The 26,615-nt window shown below is 40.4% G+C and overlaps 2 protein-coding genes across 16 annotated transcripts in view; one reads left to right on the top strand and one right to left on the bottom strand.

Annotated features, from left to right (window-relative positions):
- Nucleotides 1-6,952: 6,952 nt before the first annotated feature.
- On the bottom strand, nt 6,953-25,244 carry LOC117312383 (uncharacterized). 9 transcript variants are annotated; one of them, XR_012331926.1, is made up of 5 exons: nt 25,047-25,244; nt 13,899-21,496; nt 13,632-13,807; nt 12,620-12,730; nt 6,953-7,141 (listed from the first exon to the last, which is right to left on the bottom strand). XR_012331926.1 is itself a non-coding variant. In XM_073805027.1 (5 exons), the coding sequence occupies exon 1, from the start codon at nt 24,129-24,131 to the stop codon at nt 23,661-23,663; it is 471 nt and encodes a 156-aa protein (XP_073661128.1). In that variant the 3' UTR covers nt 6,953-7,141; nt 12,620-12,866; nt 13,632-13,807; nt 13,899-21,496; nt 23,248-23,660. The 9 variants fall into 9 exon arrangements, 5 of the variants coding, with proteins under 5 accessions (XP_073661128.1, XP_073661126.1, XP_073661127.1 ...); XR_004526638.2 differs by having other exon boundaries at nt 24,616-25,238; XR_012331925.1 differs by having other exon boundaries at nt 13,899-14,407; nt 24,616-25,211.
- Nucleotides 24,214-26,615, top strand: part of TET2 (tet methylcytosine dioxygenase 2) — a 133,635-nt gene continuing 131,233 nt past the window's right edge. For all 7 annotated transcript variants that reach the window (XR_012331922.1, XR_012331923.1, XM_033856808.2 and 4 more), the window contains exon 1: nt 24,214-24,349. The gene's annotated coding sequence lies outside the window, so the exon portion shown is untranslated. The remainder of the gene's footprint in view (nt 24,350-26,615) is intronic.

Genomic DNA, 26,615 nt, shown 5'->3' with positions numbered 1-26,615 from the left:
AGCACAGGCTCTAGGCACACAGGCTTCAGTAGTTGTGGCACGTGAGCTCAGTAGTTGTGGCTCATGGGCTCTAGAACACAGGCTCAGTAGTTGTGGTGCACGGGCTTAGTTACTCCAGGGCATGTGGGTTCTTCCCAGACCAGGGCTTGAACCCATGTCCCCTGCATTGGCAGGCGGATTCTTAACCACTGGGCCACCAGGGAAGCCCTGAAGTCTGCGTTTCTGACCTCATCTCTTTTCACTTTCCCACACCACAGTCTCATCCTGGTGGCTTTTTTCTTCTCCTTGAGTAAGTAAATCTCTGCCTTGCCTCAGAGTCTTGATTTTTGCTCTTCTCTCTGGCTCTAATGCTTTCCCGCTAGATCTTCCTATGACTGGTTCTGTCTCATCATCCAGGCCTTAATTCAAATGGAAACTCATCAGAGAGGCTTTTTTCCCCTAACCATCTGTGGTAGGCAGAATGCAAAGATGGCCCCTCAAGATTCCCAGCCCTGGTGTACACACGTGCCTTCTCCCAGTTATTAAATCAAACTCTAGCTCTCACTGTGAAGAGATTTTGGAGAGGGAATCAAGGTCCCAAATCTGTTGACCTTAAAATAGGGAGCTTAACAGGGTGGATCTGACTTCATCATATGAGCCTTTTAAAAAATAGGTAATTTTCTCTGGCCATTAGTAGAAGTCAGAGATTCAAAGCATGAGAAGGATTTCACATGCTATTGCTGACTTGAAGATGAAAGAAGTCAAAGAATGTGGGCAAACTATGGGAGGGAAGAGTAGCCCCTGGAGGACAGCCTGCAAGGAAACAAGTGCCTCAGTCCCACAACTGCAAGGAACTGAATTCTGCCAGTAACAGCAATGAGTTTGGAAGCATATATTCTCACAGAGCCTCCAGATGAGAATGAATCCCAGCCAGCACCTTGATTTAGCCTGGGAGATCCTGAACAGAGAACCCAGTCACACTGTGCCAGACTTCTGACCTAGCTAGCCATACGATAATGTTTAAACTGCTATGCTTATACTAATCTGTTAAACAGCAGTAGAAGACAAATGCACCACCCTAATCTAAAAAAGGAATCTTCAGTCATTATACATTAGCCTGTTTTTCTTCCTTCTTGATATAGAAAACTCTAGGAAATTAATATTATTTATTTGTTTGCTTGCTTACTTGCTAAATATCTCCTCATATTAGACTGAAAAGCTCAATGGGTGACTAGAGAAGGTGCTCCAACTTAATATCTGTTGAATAAGTAGATAATTGTCTCACAATAAGCAAAAGTTTTTCAACGGAAGATTTTTTTTAAACAAATCTTTTTTATCAAAAAATTTTAATCCAGTTTTTCATCAAATATTTTTTATCAAAACACCATACCAGAAAACCATTTTAAATTATGTCTTCCACTTGTCAGGTACTAAAGGTATTTCCATAATATGAATTTCAGTTTGTATTTACACTTTAGCAAGATGGAACGTACATAAGTTCAAAACAATTCTAAACGGCACAGCTATTATTTGGCCCATTCCCAATGCTGTTTTTAAAAAAAAAAAAAAAATGCTAGTCTTCAATGATGTGAAATGTCCTAACAAGTTTGCTAACAAATTATTCCACTGGTCAACAATAGAAATATCATGCACGTGCACACACAAAACACACACATACACACACATACAGCCTCTTACTTCTGGTACATCTTTTGATGTTAATTTTCTTTATTTACAGCCTCAGCCAGGATGGAGGTCCACTCTCCATCCTTCTCCATCCTACTTTCTACTATAGAAGGCTGGCCTGTCACTAACTGAATCAGCAGACTTCTACATTCTCTAACTGCTAGTGGGTTTATCCTGGTGCTCTCCAAGAGAAATGATATGATATATAAATATATTTTAAATTTAATAATTTTCCAATCATTTAAAATTTTCTAGTAGCACATTTTAAAAAATAGCAAGAAACAGGTGAAATCAGTTTTAACAATATATCCTATATATTACTTATATTAAACATTACATATATTGATAAATATGTATTTAATAATATATGTTAATATTTAATAATACATACTTTGAATACATATGTCCAAAATATGATCCTTCTTATTTTTGATTAATGTAAAATTAGTAATGTGATATTTTAGTCTCTCACTTTTTTTTTAATTTTATTGGAGTATAGTTGATTTACAATATTGTGTTAGTTTCAGGTGTACAGCAAAGTGATTCCATTATACATATATTCATTCTTTTTCAGATTTTCTTCTCATATAGGTTATCACAGAATACTGAGTAGAGTTCCCTGTGCTATGCAGTAGGTCCTTGTTGGTTATCTATCTTATACATAGTAGTGTGTGTATGTTCATCCCAAGCTCCTGATTTATCCCTCCCCCCACTATGTTTCCCCTTTGATAACTGTAAGTTTGTTTCTGAAATCCATCTGTTTCTGTTTTATAAATAAGTTCATTTATATCATTTTTTAAAAATTAGATTCCACATATGAGTGATGTCATATATATTTGTCTTTCTCTGTCTGATTTACTTCATTTAGTATGATAATCTCTAGGTCCATCCATATGGCTGCAAATGGCATTATTTCATTCTTTTTTATGGCTAAGTAATATTCCAATGTATATATGTAGCACATCTTCTTTATCCTTTCCTCTGTCAATGGACAGATAGGTTGCTTCCATGTCTTGGCTATTGTAAATAGTGCTGCAATGAACATTGGGGTGCATGTATCTTTTCAAATTATGGTTTCCTCCAGATATATGCCCAGGAGTGACATGTTCAAAATATTATCCTTCCTATTTTTGATTAACGTAAAATTAGTAATGTATTTTACATTCTCTTTTTATACTATGTTTTCAAAATTTGGTGTATGTTTTACACTTACAACATTTCACTTACTCAGCAGCCATCAGTGACTAGGTTACCATATTAAGCAGTGCAGTTTAGCCCATGGAAGACATGGTAATGGATCACAGAGTGGTAAAGAGTAAATTTGAGATATTTCTTCCCTGACTCCTTCCCTGTGGGGTCACCTCAGACTGGTTTTGTCCTTCATAGCTCCTTTCAAGTTGGCTTACTCCACACATAGCTTCTCTTCCAGGTTCTGGTAACCATTTCTTCAACTTGCCCCTCCAGGCTTAGAGATGATAGCAGTGTTCTCCTTTGTGATTTTCATAAACCTTCTCCAAACACCTGTAACATCTCTTTATTAAACCCTTCTCAAAGTATTCTTGTTTGAGTATGCACTCTGTTTCCTGCTGGGACCCTTTATGACTCAGATCTTACTGGAATTTTTCTAAAAGGTTTAAGCGTTATGTCCCTGAAAGTATTATTTTAGGAATGATCAATTCTAAGTATGTACCTGTCAAATGATAGGGTGGTGTACCTAAAAAGTACACTAATAAGTAGAATTCATTGGAAACTGATAAACTAAAATTTGGTTAATGTAATTATAAAGGTGCCTAATAGGAACATACCTTCTAGATTCAATAACTATTTTTCAATAAAAAATTAGCATCATAGATAAGTTGCTGGGTTTGTAAAAGTTGAAACAATCTAGCAACTTTAAATGTCAGTATTTTCCCATGTTCCACTTTAACACAGATTTTGATTTTATTAGCTTTATATTATTGAATCCTAAGATTTATCTTGATTGACAAGGACTGTTAACCATTTCCAAGAAGGAAATTATACATAAATATCTTCGTAAGTGGTAAATAATATATAGATTGTAGAAAAAAAATCTTTGACACATGTTTTTAATAAGAAAACTCACTCTGTGCCCCTTCATGGAAGAAAAGAAGTCTATCCAATTGAGTACTAGTGTAATCCCTCATGTAAGCTCTTTGAGAATACTTTCTAAACACTTTTGGACCTATGGAAATTCATGTCTCTTTTATCACAAACTATGATCATAATTTCAAATATTTTTGAAACACAGAAATTTCAATTATTTATTATTCTCTAGGGAAATCCAGACAAAGTATCTGCTTTTGTAGATGTGCTTCTTGGCCAAAGAACTTGCTCGAGGGACAGATGGAAAAAAATCTATGCTGAAATGAAAAGTACCTGGGGTTCATAATTGACCTTAACCTAATATGATGAGAACATTTTCTCCTCTAAAAGGTAAAGTGCTTGTCTTTTTTCAGAGCTCAATAAGGCAGTAACCACCTTATTGCAAAACGTATTTGAATGAGATTCAGGAGGCATAGTAGAAACAGAAGCACTTACAAAATCAGTTTTCAAAGCTAAACTCCATTTGTTTCACTGATGCCAGCCAATGCCCTCGAGGTTTTGAAATAGTTGGCAGATGTCCCTAACACCATGACATTATGGGTGCAGCCTATTTTCGTGTGGCTAAACCTACTCTTAGCTCTCGGTTAAAATAGAATGGGGAGTGAGAAGGTTACTCTTAAGCTGTGGGCTTCACTGATGCATAAGTGGATTCATCTGAAGAAACTCAGATTTTAAGGACAATCACTTCTAAAACCACAAGAGGGTTTACTCCAAACCTCCACCACTTAAGAGTTGGCCACAGAAGCCTAGTTTTGAATAACAAACTCTGTCAAACAGTAAATTAGGCTTCATGCTTACCATCTTGTACTTCTGTTCAAAAGGAAACATTAGTTTAGAATGTTAACAGGTTAACTTGTTGAATAAAAGTTTCAAAAAGAGTATTTTCTTTTCTGGGAATGGGCCCAGTGAATTACCCCAATACTCTTAAACTTATCAGTGCAAATATCTCTTAGCCAATCACTAAGCAAAATTCATCAACAAAATTCAGTGATCTGGATTTTTAGGTCACTCTTCCTCAGTAAAACATGTTGAGAATTATAGAGGGAAAAGAACACTGTTATAAAGAAGGAAATCTTGTGTCTCGGAAGCATTGTGTAAAATATATGTATAGGTTGGTATCTTGCCACTGGAATATTACAATGAGAAGCCAATTCAGGCATTATACCATCAGAACTTTCTAAACTTTTCTAATGATAATGAATCACGAGATTTCACAACTAGAAGATGGTAAGGTGGTGGTAACATTAAATGGGGGAAAATGCTACTTACTGTTAAACTTTGAAAAATATACCAATAGAATTTAAAATCATACAGAAAGCCATTTTAAAAAGCTGACTCACTTTTCTCAAAATTGTCTTTCCTAAAAGTCTTCACTAAGGAGCATATTACTGGCATGATGTTACACAATTATTCTTCATAGTGGTGTGACACCCTGAGTATCTTTGTGTAAATATCTAATTTAAATTTTTTATTTTGCAATAAAAAGTAGATAATAGTATTTTTCCCGAATTCAGATACACAACAGGTTGTCAAGAAATTCCATATTGATTAGTAATTACTTTTTAAATTTATTTTTATACTAAATAAGACTTTATGTTCTAGAAATCTGTTCATACAAAGTAATGCTTGAATCTCTTGGGGAGAAGGGTGTATACTCAGGAATAATGTTAATATCAGAGTGTAAAGTACATTCTTTCCTCTGGAATGAAAACAGTTAACAATGTTAAAATGTTCGTTAAAGGCAAACTACTTAATCATTAGAAAAAGCCACTGAAAACACTGAATGTGTGAGAAGTTTCACCTCTTTAAGTTGCATAGATGTAAGTTCCAACTGGTTCCTCCTTTGAGGAGAGGCATTTAAAGCCACGTGGCTGGAAGAGAAATATGTTTCTCTCCTGCAGCTCAGGTCTCCTTGTGTCAGCTCCTTCCCACCATGAAATGAACATAGATGCCTTGAAGGAAATTTTGCATTAGGTCATAATTTTCCTCTTTTTGTATCTTTCTTGCATTCTGAGGAAGTGGAATAAGTCCTCAGCTGAAAAATAGGCCCTCTTTTCTTCACAACAAATATATATTAGAGGTAAAAGATACATAATTCAACAAAAGTGAAGGAAATAGTTTACCAGTGTAGAGTCTGGGGGCTTCCCCCACCCTACCCCCATCCCCCCTGGCTGGCTCTTGTTTTCCACCAAGGCATAATTAGATTAAAAATTTTTCTTAAACCTTTTTTTAGACTTGAGGATTTGAAGTGAGAGGGGCCTAGTTTAGCATTTCCTTTCATTTTTCTCACCTGTTTTCTTATACCTTTCTGCTTCAGAAAGTTATAGAAACATCTAAGAATTGAATACTAAGCTTGTCATTCTATCCTTAAATTTGTTTAAGTGAAGGTTTAGAACTTCTGTTTCATCCCTACAGAACTGAATATTGCAGCAAAAAGTCTATCTCTTGCTTTATATCTTTCTGATATAAATTTCAGATTTTCAGTCACTTCCTATAATTGAATCATTGTTTATAATTTTAGCATAGTTCAAGTCCATTTTTAGAACATGCAGAATTAAATGTTTCAAGTTCTGTCTATATCTTAGATAGAATTAAGTTCAAACTAACTTTAAAAGAGTAACAGTTTCTAAGATCATTACCTTTACATAAACTGATTAATCAAATTAAATTTTTGTGCCCCCCAAATTATGAATTTAGAAATACACTTGTTAGTCTGTTACATATCCCTACTTTTTATAAAGCACACACAGTTTATCATGGATAGTGTTGACAGATCTTCTACACATAAAGTTCTCAGGCCACTTGTATCAGAGTTATCTGGGAGGCTTGTTTAAAAATGCAGACTCCTGGACCATACTCCAGCCCTAGTAGATGAGAATCTCTGGGAATAGAATCCAGAATCATCTTTTTAAAGAAGCTTCCCAGGAAATCTTTATGCATTCTAAAGTTTGACAACCATTGCCATAGAGGACACTCCCTCTAAATCATGAGAATAAAGGAAAAGTTGGATTTTTGTTTCGTTTTTGGTCACCTAATCTGCTACAAACACACACACACACATACACACACATACACATACACACACTCATTATTTGGAAATAATCCGTTGTATTTTATGGGTGTACATGCTAAATTGATGTAATAAAGAGCCACCAAAATACAATGCTTTAGATACAACAGGATTTATTTCTTTCTCATGGGTGGTCTTGGGTAGGGAGGTGGCTCCAATCCAGGTGGTCATTAAGGGATCCAGGTTACTTCTGCCTCGTTGCTCTGCCTCTTCTAGAGGGTTGTCCTCATCTGCATGGCCCATGGTCAACACTGGCTCTTACCATCATGTCCACAATCCAGCCTACAGTAGGGAAAGGAGTTGAAGTGGAGAGCAGTAACATTTAAAATGTGATCTACAAGTTGTATACTTTACTTTTACCCATTGACTAAGATTAAAAGAATAAAAAAAAAAAACAGTTTAAGTGATGGAAGACAGCCAGAACACTTCTAACTTCATTAGAAAAGTTCCAGCATTTCTTCTTAGTCTTAATTAATATATGTACATGTGACATAATTAATGCTAATAAATCATTCTTCATCTTGCTATAGGTAATTATAGCAATTGGTGGGCCTATTCTCTTCCATGTTTTCATGACAAATGCTTACTATATTTCTATCTTGGAAAAGAAATAGGAGTCCTACCAACTATCTTTTCAAATTTTCAGTTCACAAACAGAGAATGAGCCAGAACCTTAGTCATTTGATCTATGAAATGCTAACTGGCTGGTGAATGTACAAAAATATACATGGATACAATTCTATGCCAAATGAAGGGAGATCAAATAGTAGACACTAAAGAAGAGTAATGTAACAATGTGTGTACAATACTCATCTGCCTTGTCCTCAGTGACGCCTAATCACAGTTAGATTTGGTCTCGCTACATACACTGGGTACTAATATAGGTACAACAGTTAGCCGACTGATTCTTTCCCCTTATTACTTTTTGGGAATGAAATGGGAAACATTTTATTGGTGTTCCTTCAAGAAGAGTTACTCAAACAAAACTTGCTCTTCAAAAATCTCAAATATGATCACATCCCTGATTAAATCCAGTCATGACTTCCCATTGCTCTTGGGTTAAAGATTCATTCAATTAGTAAGGAAATAAACCCAGCATGAACTAGATTACCCCCAAGAAAGTGGGAAGTGGGGTGGGGGGGATTGACTCACATAAAGAAAAATTCAAGGATAGATTATTTTTAAGTTCAGCTAGATGAGGTGACTCACATGGGTCAAATGCTCTTATTTGGTCTATTTTAGCTTTATTGTCAGGCAGGTTCTTCATTTACAATAGGTGATAAAAAAAACTCAGGCTTATATTCTATATTAACAACAATCCCAACAGAAAAAAAAAAAAAAAAAGCCTCTTCCCCAGCCCCAGAACTGTTTTGTTGCTTTTGATTTAACTGGCCTAGATACCAACATGTGGTTAGGATGTCCAGAACCAATCACTAAAGTCAGAGGTTTACAATGTTCTGATAGGCCATGTCTGAAGCTGAAAGTAAAGTCAGATTCACCTGGTCACATGTAATGAAAGTTAAGAGTAGTTCCTCTGGGAAAATTAGGGGGTGGACCTAGAAGAAATAGATTCCTGATAGGTCAAAACACAGATGTTTACTATAGTTCACCTCCTGACTGCACAACATCCACACATCTTTTTCTTATACCTAACAATTCAAAATTCCCCAAGCCTACATTAAGCAATAATATCATATGGAATCAAAAGCATATGTACTAGCACCATTCAAGTGTTACCCAGTTACTGCAACCAGACTGAGTCTAGACTCTCTTGTTAATGTGCATTCCTCCTGGTTCAGAAACCTATTGTAAAATGATACATTTAATCATCTCCAACAAACAATGTATATTTGTGAGGAAGAAACAAAATAACTACCATAAAAACTTCTATTTGAAAAAGGGGAAATGGGAGGAGGGGTGGCACGCAATGGACTATTTGCAGGACAGGAGTAGAGCAATCCCTTGCCTTGGCTTTGGAGTGAATTTCTTGAGGACCCCTTTTGTCTACTCTGGAATCTGTCTTCGGGGATAACCTCCCGTGTAATATGTCCTCTATGGCCATCGGTGAGAAAGGCACTGGGGAGTTTTTACTTTCTGGTCATCACACTCTACTACTGGTGCTATTTCTGTTAGTGTGGGCTTAGGATCCCTAGTACTGCCTTGGGGGTTGAGCAATCACAGCCCTGAGTTTATGGGTGTTTGAGTTTCTCTGGAAACCCAAGTTCCTTAAAAGTTTAGTAAACTCTACAATCTATTTGTTTCCTATAAATTCAGGGAGTTAGCAACGAAAGCCAGCATTGGTACTGAGGCCTAATCCTTGATTCTAGATCCTAAAGGGGTGGTTTCTGTCTTCTAACAATTAACCTTGATGTTTTGTCAACAGAGGTGGGTGCAGCTCCTGATTTCAATCTTATCTTCTGATTTCATTCTACTCTCCCCACTTTTGCTAGCACTAAATTTAGACTGGAACAGAGGACTTTACTTTTCAAACTCCAAACAGTTATAAAGTTTCTGACTCCTAGTCATTTGGGATTTCAGGACAAGGGCTAAAGGGCTGCTCTTAGTGTTTTCACTGCTCCCAGACAAACCAGCTTTAACTGCAGCTTGTCCCTTTCTTAAACGACCTCACTAAACCTCACAAAAAAAGAACCAGTACAACACTGCTATATTTAAGATGGATAACCAACAAGGACCTACTGTATAGCACAGGGAACTCTGCTCAATGTTATGTGGCAGCCTGGATGGGAGAGGAGTTTGGTGGAGAATGGATACAGGCATATGTGTGGCAGAGCCCCTTTGCTATGCATCTGAAATTATTACAACATTGTTAACTGGCTATACTCCAATATAAAATAAAAAGTTTTAAAATAAATAAAGAACCAGTATATTACTATCTAAAGAAAAAAAAAAAAAGAACATATCTTCTAATCTCCAGTCTCAGGAGGCCCATACTCTGAGTCCCAAGATACCACAGATAACAAGTTAATCAACTGTTGTGTTTCACTTCTCAGCTAAAGAAATGTAAGCAGATAGGGTAGGGGATCCTTGGAGAAAGAGAACCAGGCATGGCTTTCCTGACAGAAGAGAAGCCATTTTGGCCTATGACATTTTTTTGATCTAAGCCTGGCCACAATACTTGCCCTTGAATGGGTCTCAGTAATAAGGATCTTAAGAGAACAGCAGGACAAACTTATCAGGCAAGAGAAATAACAAAGATAACAAATCAGTTGTAAAGATGCCAGGTTCTATTTTGATGGTAAAGACTAGCATCAAGCACTGTCTTGAGCTGTTTTACAGAATTTAAATCCACACCCCACCCCCACCCCCCACCCCCCCCACCCCCCCAACTCAGGTGCTCAACCACCAGATCAATTGGAATCTAAGGAGTGATGATGTTGACCTTTTCTGACCCTCACTACTTTGATCAACTGAAGTTGGATTCTGTCCCAATTTTGCTGTTTGGGGAGAGACTGCTTTGGACCGGTGTTCTCCTTACTGGCTGCAAGTAATAAATCTTTCCTTCTCCTGATCTTTCGCTTGGTTGTGGCTTTTGGCTTGACATCCACCAAGAGGCTGAAATGGAGCAGGACCCTGTAGGGTCCTCCCAGGTACAAGTACTTTCCGTGTCTCCCATTTCTTATTTGTAGGAAATAGGCTTCATTCAGCCTCCTTCACCTTCCCTGAGTTCCAAAGTGTAGAGTCAAACAGTTACTAATCACAGAAGGGAGGGAATGCAGAGACAAGGGAGGAGCAGTCAAGAAACAATAGTGCAGCCTTGGGGCAGGGTCCCGGTTCCTCCTCAAGGAGTATATATAACAATATCTTCTGCAGGAACTAAGGCCCCCACTCAGGTGGAGGATGGTAATTTCAGGCTGAGTACACGACTCCTAGAACACAGCCCTGTACCAACCAATCAGAAGAAAGCCACACACCCTGCAGCCCTCACCCCAAATTTTCCCTATAAAAACTTCTCCCTGAAAACCACCAAGGAGTTTGGGGTTTTAGAGCACAAGCCACCCACCCTCCTTGTATTGGTGCCTTTACAATAAAGCTGCACTTTCCTTCACCACAGTCCAGTGTCAGTAGATTGGTTTTATTGTGCATGGGTGAGGGGACCCAAGTTTGGTTCAATAACAAGGTGAACCCAGTTTTCAGGTAACAGAAAGAGGTCCTCGTTGCCTCTTTCCTACCTCCACCCAGCTAATTCCACACTTCAGCTGTCACCACACTTTGATTCTTCTACCACTTAAAAAAAATAATAATAGATCAAGACACCTCCAGTTCTAAGTTACTAAAATATAGCTCAAACGGGCTTGCCTGGTAAGAGGAATTTACCGGCTCACAAACCCGAAAAGTTATGGAGCAGATCTATTCAGTGATATTAACTGGACATAATCTCTCAGCACTACTCTCCTCTGCGTTGGCTACAGAGAGACATTTCCTTTGAGAGAACTGAGGTTTCCCTCTGGTTGCAATAGCCAACACCACCAGCAAAAGTCTCAGAGTTGGCCCTATTGGTTCTGATTGGCCTGGCTTGGGTTGCATGTTTCCCTCTCTCAACAATTCCTGTGGGGAGAGCAGGAAGTTATTCTCTGATTAGCCACGGCTACTTCAACACAGGCCCACATTTGAAGCTGAAGGTAGACTGGCTCTGCCTAAACCTCATGGTTTGAAGACTGGCTCTTTACCCAAAAAACTGAGTTCGCCTCTTGATGGATGTTGAGCCAAAAGACACAACCAAGCCAAAGACTGGGAGAAGGAAGGATTTATTATCTCTTGCAGCAAGTAAGGAGAACACCGGGGATCTTTCCAAAGCAGTGTCTCCCCAGACAGCAAAACTGGGGAAGTTTTAAGCTAATGGTACATGCATATTCATGTACCATTGGCAGTTGACAGAGCAGTTGACAGAGACTTGAGCAGTTGACAGAGTCCAAGCCTTAGTTGATTGAAGTCATGAGGGTCTGAAAAGGTCAACATCATCATCCCTTAGGTTCAGGGTGATCTGGTGGTTGAGAGCTTCAGGCTAATCTTTACCGTTGAAATAGAACTGGGGGTCTTTACAACTGATATATTCTCTTTGCTATGGTTACTTCTTTTGCCTGAGAAGTTTGTCCTTGTGCTCTCTTAAGATAATTACTACTGAGACCTATTCAAAGGCAAGCATTGTGGCCAGGCTTAGCTCACAAAATGGATTAGGCCAAAGATGGCCTCTCTACTGTCAAGAAAGCCATGCCTGGTTCTTTTTTTCCCCTACCCTATCTGCTTAGAGTTTCCCAAGGATAAATCATAGTATCATTCTCTGACAAAAGTGAGGATGGATCCTGAGCAGTTTAATTCAATATATAATGACCAAAACAGATTCAATGTGACCTACAAGGCCTTGTATGTCCTGGTCCCTGCCTATCTTCAGCCTCATTGATTGTATTCTCCTACTTACTCATTGGGCTGCAGCCACACTGGCCTTATGATACATCCATTTCTGCTTTGGGCCTCTCCCATATGCAATTCCCTCTGCCCGAAACAAGACTCCTCTCCCCACACCCCATTTGATTGGTTCATTTCTAGTTATTTTTCAAAAGTCAGCCCAATTATCACTTCCTCAAGGAAAGCTCAAGTTGACTTCTAAACTGGGTTGCATCCTTCCTTGTACCTTCCCCCACAGCCTCCGCACCTTTTCTTTGTAGTGCCTGTCATAATCGCAATTTAAGTGTTTAGTTGTGTAATTACTTTCAGGTCTGGACAGACAAAATATCTCTGTACCTTTAAAATATTTATTTAGTTATTTAGCTGCACCGGGTCTTGGTTGCCGCCCGTGGGATCTTCGTTGCGGCATGCGGGATCTTTAGTTGCGGCATGCAGGAAATAGGCAAGCTGAAGGAATATGTGATGCTGGAAATCATTCTTTTTCTCTCATTAATCTCTACATGTCTGGATCTAGATTGTCCCCAACTCCCTCTCCCTTGCACACCAATACCAATTTTTTCCTAGGTTGGTTGGTCACAATTATCTAAAAGAGAAGATATTTTAGTTGCATAATAATACATAACTATGAGGGAAATCGGGAGCAAAAATAATTTTCAATAAGATATTTCTGAAAGATACATCATGTTACTTAGTGCAAAGTGCTCACAATCTGAAATAGATAAACTTCGTTCTGGTGCTAGTTGAGCCATTAACCAGCTCTTTGTAGAAACTTATTTATTCTCTCTGAGCCTTTACTTACCTGTAAACTGAAAATAAATATCTACCTTGCAGGATCCTTGTAGTATAAAAATAATATGTACTTTGTGCTCAGCACTCAGTAGACAATCAATATTTGGTATATATTCTTATGATTATTCTTGGATCACAGAGCTGTCATTATAGTACAAAGCATGGATTAGAAACCTTACCCATCACTGCACATCACCCAGATGGAGATTGTCCCTCCACTGTAGGGTCCCTTTAGTATGTATTTATTAGCTGCAGTGTTTTATAATACACCCTTGTGTTTTGAAGGAAGCTCCGATTTCTAGAAATTTATGTTATATTATAGATACCACCTCAGCCTTGTCCAACCACCAGCATTTAATTCATAATACATTTCACAGACCCCATTCCTCTTTCTCTCCAAAGCCATGAAACTTGTGAAGAAAATCTACAAAGCCCACTAGGGAGGGAGAGAGATGGAGGGAGGGCACGATGAAATGAACTCACTAAACCAATTGTCCTCCCCTCCTTTGTAAGGCCTATGCGCCTCCTCAGCTTGTCAGCAGAATTTTAAAAGACCTACCTTGGGGCTTCCCTGGTTGCGCAGTGGTTGAGAGTCCGCCTGCTGATGCAGGGGACACGGGTTCGTGCCCCGGTCCGGGAAGATCCCACATGCCGCGGAGCGTCTGGGCCCGTGAGCCATGGCCGCTGGGCCTGCGTGTCCGGAGCCTGTGCTCCGCAACGGGAGAGGCCCGCGTACTGCAAAAAAAAAAAAAAAAAAAAAGACCCTACTTTTCAGGGGCCTTGTTCAGTAAGTTTTCTTTTCTTTCCTGTATCTTTAACCACCCACCTCAATCTGCTCTCTCCCATCAGTAACGTGCTGGAGTCTTTCCCGTCTTAAGACATTCTTTCCTCCATCCGACAACGCCCTGGAGCTTCTTTGCTATCTGCTTCCTTCTCTCTGTAGCCAACCTTCTTTAAACATCGGCTCTCCCTATCTCCACATCCTCACTTCCTGTTTATCCTTCAACCTCAGGCAATCTGGCTTCTGTCACCAGGACTCTTCTCCTGAAGCTCACTTGGCCAAGGATTGCAAGGAATGCCCCACTGCTATACCCAAGGCACTTCTCGTTACTCGTCTCAGGTGACGGCTCCTTAGCATGTGGCCCTGCTCACCAGGTCAGACCTCGTTCATGAGGCTAGTCCTTAACCTGGTTCCCACAACAGCACACACCTCTGGTTTCCTCCTTTGGGGGCTCCTCTTCTTTCACAGGGGGTGTCCCTCTGAGGGTCCTGTCCTAGAACTCCACTTTTCTTCTCACTCAGAGTGTAAGGGTATCTCCCTCAACTGCCGTCTGTCTGCAGATGATTCACAAATTTCAAACTCCAGTCTGAATCCTTTTCCTAGGTTTCAGGCTCAGCCATCCAACTGCTTACTGCACATCTCCCCATGGATGTCCCTCAGGTGCCTCGAACTTAATGTTTTGATCACTGATTTCTTTTTTACTCCGCTCTCAAAGTCCCACTTCCAGGTCCTCTTCTCTTCCTGTCACGTCTATCTCCAGTGAGAGTCACCACCAACTGCCCCAGCCAGGTCAGAAACCTGGGTGACATTCTGGAGTCCCGCCTCTGCTTCTCCGTGCTTCCAAGCAGTTACTAGGCTCCATTTCTTCTACCTCTGTGACGCCCATGTACCTGTCCATTTCTCTCCTTCCTATTGACTAATCTCTAATTCAAGACCACTCTAATTTTCCCTAAGTCACTACCCCTGTCTCCCCACTGGTGTTCTAGCCCCTGCTACTGTGTTCTCTCAATCCACTCTCCCTAGTGCTACTGGAGAGATATTTCCAACATCCAAATCTGATCATTTTCTTCTCTCTTAAAACCCATGATTGACTTTCTACTGCACTTAGGCCACAACCCAAACCCCTTACCATGACTGTCACTAACCCCCATGGTCTGGTCCCTGCACATGGCCACAACCTGAGTAGTCACCCTCTCCCTCTTCACTTCCTATACAAGTCATTTGGAACGTGGGTTTTTTTGGTTTTTTTTCCCCCTCAAACATGTCGTGCTCTCTCCTGCCCCTGGTTCTTCATATACTCTTTTTACTCTTTTATCTCCACCGAGCACTCTTCTCTGACTTTCTACTTGGCCTGAATAATTCCTATTCATCCTTAAGATCTTAGCTTAAATATTACTTTCATGGGAGGTTTGCTCTGAGCTTTCAAACATGAGGTAAGCACCCTTCTGACTGCACCCCAGCACACAACACAGAGTGTTTTATCACAGCCCGTTTACATGTCTGTTTTCCCACTTGACTATAAGTTCTTGGAGAGCAGGGAACACATCTTGTTCACTGTTATATCACTGAATGAGAGAAAAAATAAGAAGTATATTGAAGTGAGAATAATGCAATGAGCCATCACCATGTAAGTTTAATTTTAAATATAGAATTAATTTAAATTTAATTTTAAATATAGCCTTTCTTAAAGGCTGAGAAAGCAGAGCCTGGGAAATGCTACCACGAATGTGAAACAAGAATGACCAGATATGTCGTTATTATTACACCTTTTAAGGGATGTTTTTGCGATGGTATTTCCATCCGTTTCTGATCCTTCTGTGATTTGAGGATTTCCTGAGCAAACCCTTGTAACGATGCCATTTGACTCTGGTTATGGTCATGTGCTGATTAAGCTGCCTCTCAAGAATGTGAAATTGAAACACAAATGACACATCAGTATCTCAAGCATCACCATAACCTATGACAGTTTAGAAACTTCAGATGAACCATTTTGCAATGGAAAATGAGACTAACAAGCCTTCATTTCTAAAGTTTTTTTTTTTTTTTAATTTCTGACAAAGTGTCTTGACTTGTTATTCTTCCCCTTAGAAATGTTTTTTAGGGAATAGATTAACTTTCCCCTCACATTTGGAATGAATAGAATTCCTACCACAGTGGATGGCCTACATTAAAACATAAACAAGTAAATAAACGAAAAACAGTAAACACACTTTTCCTAAATGTTTCCATTACTGTAGCATTCTGCTCTGCCTGTGTGAGCATAGGCAAGGAATACAAATGTATCAGCCTAAGGTACAATGTCACAGGTTGATCAGAGCTTCTTTTCTGCCCCCAGGAAGGAATTAAAGTTGGTTTATTTGTTTCCCTTTGGTTTGTGGAAAGAATACTGAAGAAGACTTAAGTCTCAGAATGTATCACCTGCTGTGTAATCCTGGGCAAGTTACTTAATCTCTCTGACATGTCCTCTCATGTGTTAAATACATGTTCCCTAGTGTTAAAAAATAAGATAAAATAAAATGGGATTCATAACTGTCTCACCTATTTTAAAGATTATTGTAAATACTAAATGAGATAATGCATGTTAAAGATTTTGGGTAGGTTTTTTAGTAGTAGAGTCTAGACTACAATCCTAAACCATGTCATTTACTCATATCAGACTGAGTTTAACATTCCAATAAGTATGCTTTTACTAGTTTCTCTGTCTAAATTTTTTTGAGTATCTGTTTTGTGAGTTGATACTTTTACCTTTAACAGTGGCCCTCACCCACCAAAATTATGACTTTAGCCTTTTTTGGATTTTAAATTTAGAGAGAGACTCTTTTGGTTCTTGTTCACTAGTAGACAATAGCTATTAATGTTTTAAGATTTAAGGAGAATCAGGAAAGTCTCCTTTATTAAAGTATATCAGTATTACCACTAGGATCACACCCACCTGACATCTCCCAACCCTGTGCTAAGCACACCATTCTTCAATAGTTCTCACTTCCTTATCTCTCTCACCCAGTCTAACTAGGGTCAGTGATCATAAGATTTCAGAGAAATAAATGTTAGGGACCCCCAAAGAAATGCTTCTTTCGCATGTGTTTTTGATGTTCTGATTTAATGTGTGTGTGTGTGTTTCTTTTCACCTTCTACTCCAACTTTTCTTTCAGGAACCCCTATTTTGTGGTCACTACTTAAATGTACTTTATTCTCTTGGGGCTTAAAGTCATTGTGAAATGCAGAACAATTGCTTGGCAATCAACCCATGTTCAACTTAGAGGCGTGCCTAATTACTGACAGATCAAGGAGATTTTCTGCCAAATAGTAATAGTATTGTACTCTAAGATATAAAATAAGAAAACAAATTAAGCAGAGGTTGGTGGTGTAGATCTTTGCAGGAAACTACCCTGCCTTCCCACAGGCTCTGAGTTGGCACTGATTCAGATCTCATTAGATTTTTCTCACACATCTCTAGAAAGTATGAAAACACACTTTAGAATATTTGAAGAAAATTGGATGTCAAATAGTAACTACCCTACTTCCTTTTTTATTTTTCCTTCTTTTCCATATAGAATATCATAAGAAAGGGAAGAATTTAACTCATGGGGACCTAAAATTAGTTTAATCTGTAAAGCTCTTTCTTCCAGGAAGAACTGCACTAATAGTTAGCTGCTTGTAATACATTCATAAACTATTGCATGACCATTATTTTGGAAAAAGAAAGAAATCAGAATCAATTTGTCTGTCTGCCTGGATTAAAGAATGGTTTAAATGTTTTTAGAAAAATGTGACGAAACTCAACCAATAGAATTTTTTTTTATTAGAACAAAAATCCCTAAGTATTCTTCTCAAGTTGAACTCAGGCAACTTTCAACACTTCTTTCTCCCCACTGCATCAGGCTATCAGTCCTATCACTTGCATTTTCCCCTGCTCTTTCCTTTTCACTAGTAATAATCTGGGTCATTCTTTGGCTGCTAATTATTTATCTCTTCCTCAAAGGAGAGTTGTTTGTTTGTTTGTTTTTAACCTGACACAGGAGAACTTAGAAGGATTTAACCAACCTGAAATACAGAAAGGGAGTCACAGGCAAATTTGCTCCATCTTTGCAAAGGTGTGAGGGCTTCACCAGACTGTAGTGAGGTACCCACTGTTTGCTTTTTGTCATGGGATGCTCCATGAATGACAACATTTTGTGCCCATTAACTATCAATATTATGTGTAAGCATTAATTGTTTTCATCGTATTTTTACACATTAAGCTATACCCGCGATTTTTCAGCAGAGCTGTACATCTGATTATCCGTGAATCTTTTGAAAAATATTGTTACTCTAGCCCCATCCCAGACCTCGTTAATTAAACCAAGACACTGCTGGGGGTAGAGAAGTGCAAGCTAGTTATTTGTATTTTTCAAAAGCTCCAGAGGTGAGTCTCATTCATTTTCCCAATGGAAAGATTTAGTGTCATCCCATTTTAAGTATTTTATCCCCAAAGATCCATGTCCTATGAACAATTTCAGCAGGTGGCATTCTTTCCACCTGTCAGCTTCCCTGTTTGGCGGGAATGAACCCTAAGTCATTCAAGGAAATCAGGAGCAGATCAAGGGTGCAACGTCCTTTCACCACACTAATACTGAAAACAGGTAGCAGAACTTATCTGTAAACAATCTGTTAGTGGGGTTAAGACATATGTTATAGGGATGGGGGGAGTGGGCAGGAGTGTGATACCACATTTGTTTATTACACAAATATAATCATTATTCCAAAAAGTTCAAGCATGCCAACTTCTAGCATACAATTGGAAACAAAAGAAACAGCGTAGAAAGCAAATGATTAAAAAACAAACAAAAAAAACAAACAAAAACCAAGTAAAAGTTTAGACAAGAGTTTTTGTTTCTGTTTTTGTTTTATGAGGAAGAGATAGGGAACACTAATGTTATTGTAAAAAAAACAAAAACAAAACCCCAAAACACAACCCCCCCCCACACACACCCTAACTGTGTGAAAAACTTATCATGGCATTAAACATAGATATCTGTATCTGCTAAACTGGGGAGACAGAACAGTGTAGCTTGCAAGGACATGAGCTTTAGAATCAGACAAACCTAGCTTTAGATTTAGACCTTGGTTCCAGCTCTTTAATCCCAACCAAATCACTGAACTGTTAATTCTCAATAAGCTTTTACCTACCTTATTTGGTTATGCTAAGCATTAAATTAAAAGATAATAAATGTACAAGAATTATTACAATGCTTGGTACATAGCCAGTATTTAACAAGTAAATGTATATGTAAATGCAGGTGTTGAGTTTTTTTTTTTAAGTAACAGAATAATGGAAAATTATTTTGAGTTTTGAAGGGAAGATTCTTATACTAGTTAGTACTAATAATGGTGAGAAAAATTTAGACGGAGATGAGCAGGAAAAGATATGAGGATAATTTGGGTATAATGAAAAAGGCCTGATCTTGGATTCACTAAACTTGGGTTTGAGAGGTGATCCTCTATTGCAGGAAAAGTCACTTAGCCTCAATTTTCATTTTTATAAGACAGGAATTATATGCCATTTTAATGTGGCATATGATTTTGAATATTAAACTGTTAGTGTACACCTTACCACAAAAATATTAGTGTACAAAAATGCTTTTAAAACTATAAAATCCTATATAATAAACTTCATTATTGAAGTTTATCACTGAAACTGAAAAATTACTCTATCAGAAGAAAGTGGGGGACTTCCCTGGTGGCACAGTGGTCAAAAACCCACCTGCCAATGCGGGGGACACGGGTTCGAGCCCTGGTCCAGGAAGATCCCACATGCCACGGAACAACTAAGCCCGTGCGCCACAACTACTGAGCCTGCGCTCTAGAGTCCGCGAGCCACAACTACTGAGCCGCGTGCCACAACTACTGAAGCCTGCGCGCCTAGAGCCCGTGCTCCACAACAAGAGAAGCCACCGCCATGAGAAGCCCGCACACCACAACGAAGAGTAGCCCCTGCTCACCGCAACTAGAGAAAGCCCACGTGCAGCAACAAAGACCCAACGCAGCCAAACATAAAATATAAATAAATTAATTTTAAAAAAAGAAGAAAGTGGGATATTAAATGCGTTACCAAAGTCGGATGAGAATAAGAAGAGTAGTTATTGGACTGTGAATTCAGAATTTATGAGAAGAAAAGAGATTGATATTAGCAACACATTTGCAATACTTCTGGAGGCACTTCCATGAGATCTGTCTCACTAATGAGCCTAATATTCTTTGTCCACACCTCGTGGCATGTGGGATCTTAGTTCCCTGACCAGGGATTGAACCCATGCTCCCTGCAGTGGAAGCTCGGAGTCTTAACCACTGGTCCGCCAGGGAAGTCCCCCTGATATTCTTCTTATAATGTCTTTGACAATATTTTAACAGGATTAAACTTTTGAGTGTCATCTAACATTTCATTTTAACCCCCATTAAATCAGTACACACACTGCAAAGCTCCTGATTTGAGTGTTAGGATTATATCATTTGTGTCTATTTCTTTAAAATTTCCAAATGATAGAAAGAGAAATTAACCATATGAAACAAGGTCAGGAAAAAAGTAGAAATCATATTAACAAAAGAGACTCTATCAAGAATCTCATAATATTATGATCCTCGGCTTTAGACAATGATGGTCTGTATTAATAATAATGTATATCAATAATTTGAAGTGTTCTGTCTAAATGTTTCATCTCTTGGGGATTTTTTTAACTTGGCATTCTACTTATATTAAATATGTACCTTTGTATGGTGTGCAGTAATGTCACTAGACAAAAGAAACAAGAAAGTCCCTTCCCAGCAATGACTGCTGTGCTGTTTGAAGGTCAATTGTCTTTTAAGCATGGAGAGAATCTTTATCATGTCATACTTCAGAAATATGTTTTTGGAGATGGGAAACAACAGGCCATGATTTAATGTTTTTGTTAAACCACTATAATTCTTTCAAAGGTGTATGCACCACAACTCTCATCTCAGTTAAAGAGAAAATCAAGTCCTTAAAGAAAATTTCCTATTCTGCAGGCGGGGAGGAAATTAAGAATCACCTATTATTTTTTTGTTAGTACAAGAAATTTGCATTGTAAAGCAAGCTGCTATTGTCAGCTCTTTTTCTTTTTAATAGAAATTTATTTATTTATTTATTTTTGGCTGCGTTGGGTCTTCGTTGCTGCGCGCAGGGTTTCTCTAGTTGCGGAGAGTGGGGGCTACTCTTGTTTGTGGTGCGCAGGCTTCTCATTACGGTGGCTTCTCTTGTCGCAGATCATGGGTTTCAGTAGTTGTGGCTCGCGGGCTCTAGAGCACAGGCTCAGTAGTTGTGGCACATGGGCTTAGTTGCTCCGCAGCATGTGGGATCTTCCTGGACAAGGACTCGAACCTGTGTCCCCAGCATTGGCAGGCGGATTCTTAACCACTGCGCCACCAGGAAAGCCCTGTTGTCAGCTCTTTAAAGGACAAAGCAGACAGGAAGCTGCCTCCACCCTATGAGGCTTAGAGACCGAGCAATTGAGTTAGACAGCAGGTACCCAGCCCAATCAAGTCAATTTTCTAACACAGAATAGCATGTTGTAGGACTTGTTCTATTAGTTTTTTTTCCTCTGGTAAGGAAGCAAGGATTTTTCTGTGTGGAAATAGTGCTGGTCTTTCTAGTTGAAGAAAAAAAAAAAAAAGAAAATGGTAAGGAGTTTGATAGCAATTGACTGCTGTTAAAACAGCAAATTATCTTTTAAAAAGATTATCCACATCTGTAAGAGGAGAAATCTTAAGAATGCACACAATTAATAAAAGCTTGCTCCGAATTACCCACTAATATCCAGTCAACAACGTTCACTATAGCTTATCTTTCCCAGAAATAACAAGTAAGAAAGAGGTGTTTAAAAAATCAACAATACAAAATTTCACTAAGATATTTTACACCTGGAGACCTTTAGAATTTTACTTCCTTTTGCTGTTGAAAAGTCATAACAGCCAAGAGGAGTAAGGTATTTTCAATTAACAAATGTCATGGTGGTTAAGGGTGGGGTGGGGTGGAGGTGCAAAGGAAGAAGTTGGCAAGAAAAGGTTCAGGGCCTGTTGCAAAACCAACTGCAAGCCAAGTATGACTCCAGGTAGACGAGAACCACCTGCTACAACAAAGAGAGAGGTTTAATAGATGAGAGGGAGGTGACCCTACAGACCATTTCCTCAATTATCATATAAATAAGGGCATATACGGGTGTTTATATCAGACACATGCCAATACAATATTTGCCATGTTATTCAATGTAGGAAGACATAATTACTTCTATACTTCTAGTTAAACAAGAAAAACTCTTGCAAGTAGATGGCTTATGACTGGTAATAGTAATAACCAGTAGTAATAACCACCTGGGCACTTAGTGTCATGGTTAATCCTCACAACCGCACTGTTTTAGATGGTGTTTGACAGGTGAGGAAACTGACATACACAAAGGGTTAAGTACCACGCTCAAGGTCACACATTTAGTAAGCGTGGAGTCAAGATTCATCTGCCTCTGTGGACTCCAAAGCTCACGCTTTCCACAATTCTGCTGTTCTGTGCGCTGCACAACTGTACGTCACAGCCTTCGGAAAACTTTACTTTTTGGACTTGAGAAACAAATTACAAGGCACCTTTTAAACAGCTTAAAGTCCGTTAGCAATTGCCAAGGCTTCAATGACACATTAGTGTACAATTAGAAAAGATGGAAATTCGTTTTACATGAATGCTTAGGGAAACGAACGATTTTACTTAGTCTAGTGCAAAACCAGAAATCGAAGTCAACTTTGTCTCAAAGTGGAATAAACAGCGTTTCACTTCAAATGCTCTTCTTAGTAACAACGTGACATACAAAGAGTTCCTTTTTTAACCCTTTTCAAAGAGAAAATATTCCGATTTCATAAAATTAGGTAAAGACATCCAAAGAAATTTGCGGACAAAAAACCGCGAGCTACACAAAATAACTTGTGTTTACTTAAGAGTATCGTGATCACAATGTAGTGATCCCGTAAAAGATGTGTCCAAAACGTCTATCTAAAATTTGAATGCCAGTAACGTGAGAACTTCTAATAGAGGGCAAATCTCAAAAACCATCTGATATACCAATTCACGTGGGCTTTGTTCTTGATCTCATCTTCACATAAAAAATTTATGATTAGAGGGAAAAAAAGCATTAAAAAGAGAAGTAAAACTACTCGGCGATGGAAAAGAAAATCTGTCAGTGGATGCGAGTGGTTATATAGAATTCCGAACTTCAGGGAAAATCGAGCGTCCGTCATTCGGCGTTTAGTTCTTTATGGGTCGATGTCATTACTTAATTATAAGGCTGGACATTTTTTCAAAATAGAGGCTCTTATGGGGGTAAATTTAAGCATTTGAAAGTGCAGATTTATTTCTTACAACCGAATCCAGCGCGAAGTGGAGAGTCACTGGTGCGAAAGCCCTCTCGGATCTGCGTGAATCCTTCTTCCCAGCCCACGTGGCCAACGTAAACAGAAGGTGGGCCGGGGCGGGGAGAAGCGGGCCTGGGTCAAATTCCTAATTTGTCGAGTCTTTAAAACTACAGGCCCCTAAAGCACTAAGGGCATGCCCTCCGCGAAACTGGGGAGTGCTTCTGCTGAGCGAGATGAAAGCGACTGTGTGGAGAGGATGCCAAAGCGGGGACGAGGCGGGGCGGTTGGACCTACCAGGGGGTGGGTGCGCGAGGGGGCGTGTGCGGGGATACCTGCCAGGAGGTGGGAGTCGGGGCGGGGGCGGCGCCCACCTACTCTAAGGAGGCGGTGGGGTGCGGTACCAGCAAAAAGTTTAAAAGGTTAAGCTGGGGTCTCGCAGCCTCCTGCCAGGGACGCACGCCACCTCCCCCTTCGCGCCCGCCCCGCGCCTTCACTGGAGTGGAAACCCATCAGAGGGTCCCGGGGGCCGGACCTTCCCCCGCGTGCCCCCGCCCCGCGCTCCTCCGGGCCCACGGCTCCCCACGCTGGCTCCCCAGCCCCGGCCTCGACCGCACGCCCCCTCGTTCGGCCCCAGGGGCCGCCGGCTTTTGTGCGGGGAGCCCCGGGGCGGGGAGCCGATTCCCGGGGAGCCGTGGCCGAGGGTCCCGGGGCGGCGGCGGAGACCGGGACGGAGGAGGCGGCGGCAGGGTGAAGGGGGAGGAGGCGGAGGAGGAGGAGGAGGAAGCGGGGCGGAGAAGGCGGAGGAGGAGGAGGAGAGCGGCGGCTGCGGCGAGAGCTCGGGCGGCCCCGCCGCCTCCTCGCGAGCGCCGCGCGCCCAGGCCCGGCTCGCATGCGAGTCACGTCCGCCCCCTCGCCGCGGCCGCCCCGAGACGCCGGCCCCGCCGAGTGATGAGAACAGACGTCAAACTGCCTTATGAATATTGATGCGGAGGCTAGGCTGCTTTCGTAGAGAAGCAGAAGGAAGCAAGATGGCTGCCCTTTAGGATTTGTTAGAAAGGAGACCCGACTGCCACTGCTGGATTGCTGCAAGGCTGAGGGACGAGAACGAGGTCAGAGCGCTTCTCTTGTGCCGCGAAACTCTCCCTTTCCTCTCCCCTGCGCTTTCTCTCGGGCTTGTGGGGACTGGGGAGCAAAGCCTGCAGTGTCACCCACAAATACCAAGAGGGAAGAGGGAAGCTTCACAAATTACTGGAGCCTCTTCAACATGGCTGACAAATATAGTTTTAATTCCCCCCCACCCCCCTTTAAACCTGTAGTTCTGTGTCCTCCTCTCTCTCCTGCTAGTGCTCGTGTCCTCCTCGCCCAGAAAACTTACCTTTGTGAGTCCGGCCGGCTGCTTTCCCGGCCTTTTATCCTCCGGAAAGTGATTTTTCTCTGCTTTCCTTTCTAAAATAGTTCAGCTGTGGGGGGCACGACCTTCCCCTTGAAGCTTCCCCACCCCCTCCCTTCGTGGAAGGCAGACGAGCCTCGGGTTTATCCTCGCCCGCCCTGGGGAGAACACAGACGGAGTGGTCTTCGACCCTTTTCTCCGCTGGGGCTCTGGGTCTGGGTGTGCGTTTGCGTCCGCCCCTTTCTGCCCCGTGTCCCCCTTTTCGGGGGCTGCGCTCAGCGAGTGTCAGGCGAGTGGAACAGGAGTCCACTCAGTGGGGTTTTGTTTTTTCCTGAAGTCCGCGCGTTTTGTTAGCGGTGCCGAGCGAGAGAGGAAAGAATAGTTTCTCTGGTTCCCTCAATAAGACCCGAACCCACTTTTCTCGAGGTACATCAGCTCTGCGATGGGCTGTACCTTCCAGCCTGGGGAATGTGTGTGAGAGAATTTGTGGGCAAATCTGTGTCCTGGCTTTGTGCTTCTCCCGAATCAGCTTCGTCGGGTTCCCCGGTAAGTGACAGGCAGACACAAAGGCAGGCGCAGGCCGGGGGAGGGGGCGGGCGGGCAGGAGGCGGGGGGGGGGGGGGGGGGGGGGGAGTGTGGAGAGTTGGAAGACTGCAAGGTCAGGGGCGCCGAAAGAAATGAAACCCAATCCCAGTAAAGAAACAGAGACGTAGAGAGCAGATTTCTAACAGTCCCATCCAAATTTCTCTTTCCCTCTTGGCTGCTCTCTTTTCTTTGGTCTTTTATCTCTCTGCTTTTCTCTGTGTCTCTTTTCTCCTCATCCTCTTTCCTCTTCTACTTCTTCTTCCTCTTCCCCTTTCTTCCCCTTCTTCCTCTTCCTTTTCTCCTCTTTCTCCTCCTCCTCCTTTTTACGCACATGAATCTTGCTGAATCTCTTTCATTGGGGCTGCTCGTCTAGCGATATTAAGCTAAGTTTCTATGGAGACTTTTCTACCTATGGCAAATAAAGCGTGGGCTGGATAGACTGCTGAGAAGGTCGAATGTGAAATATAAGTGAAATTTACTGGCTGTTACCCTCATGACATACTTTTAATTGCATTGAGTGAGTTTTCTTCCTTCTTCTTGTAGTGTTTAGGAATTGAAAAAGGATCATTTTCCAGTTGTTGAAAATTTAGGGAAATATTTTTATATTTGTCTGTCTAGGGAGGAGGATATATCCAAAATTTAAAATCTCGAGTCACACATTGTGCTTTTCCCTCTCCAATCAGGGATAATAATGGCAAATACAAATCTAAAAGTGTTCATCAACAAATGATCCAACATAAGAGGAAGAATATATCTTAGGGACAGTTGGAATGTACATAGAAAAGATAATTGGGTTGGGTTGGGTTGGGTTTGATTTAAGTCTGTGGGTATTGTTGCCTGGCTAATGAAAGTCATTATATTTGCATTTTAATGAAAAGTTGAAATACTGGAGGGGAGTTATATTCTTTTCCATGTTTGCATGTGTGTTTTGTAATAGGTTTGAAGTAGAATATAAATTTCAACACAATAAATACTGATTTTTTAAATGTTATCAAGCAGAGAAGTGTTAGTGGAAGACTGGAAAGTCAAACAAGTTTAGAAGGCATGGACATGATTAAAAGATGGACAGAGTTGGAAAAGCACAGTAATGGACATTACTCCATAAATCGGATTTCCAAAACTATTTGTCCTCAATAGTTCACTTTGTAACTCCTTGTATTTTGATCTCTGGAAAAGCAGTTAAATTTACTTTAATCATTGATATCGGAGGCATGATTACAAGGGAGACATATTACTCATCTCTGTGGAATAGAAACAGCTCATTTGGTTAGTTCTTATTTGTCCTAAATAATAAAGAAAACACTTAGGAATTTAGCACAAATGCTTACTGTTTGTTGAGAAAACTGTGGTTAATTATTCCAGCAATTCAGAATTTAAAATAAATAATTTCTTTTGCTAAC

The sequence above is a fragment of the Tursiops truncatus genome, chromosome 5 (genome assembly GCF_011762595.2).
Source record: "Tursiops truncatus isolate mTurTru1 chromosome 5, mTurTru1.mat.Y, whole genome shotgun sequence".
In the NCBI taxonomy this organism is placed as follows: Eukaryota; Metazoa; Chordata; class Mammalia; order Artiodactyla; family Delphinidae; genus Tursiops; species Tursiops truncatus.
This window is presented reverse-complemented; position numbering and strand designations above follow the sequence as displayed.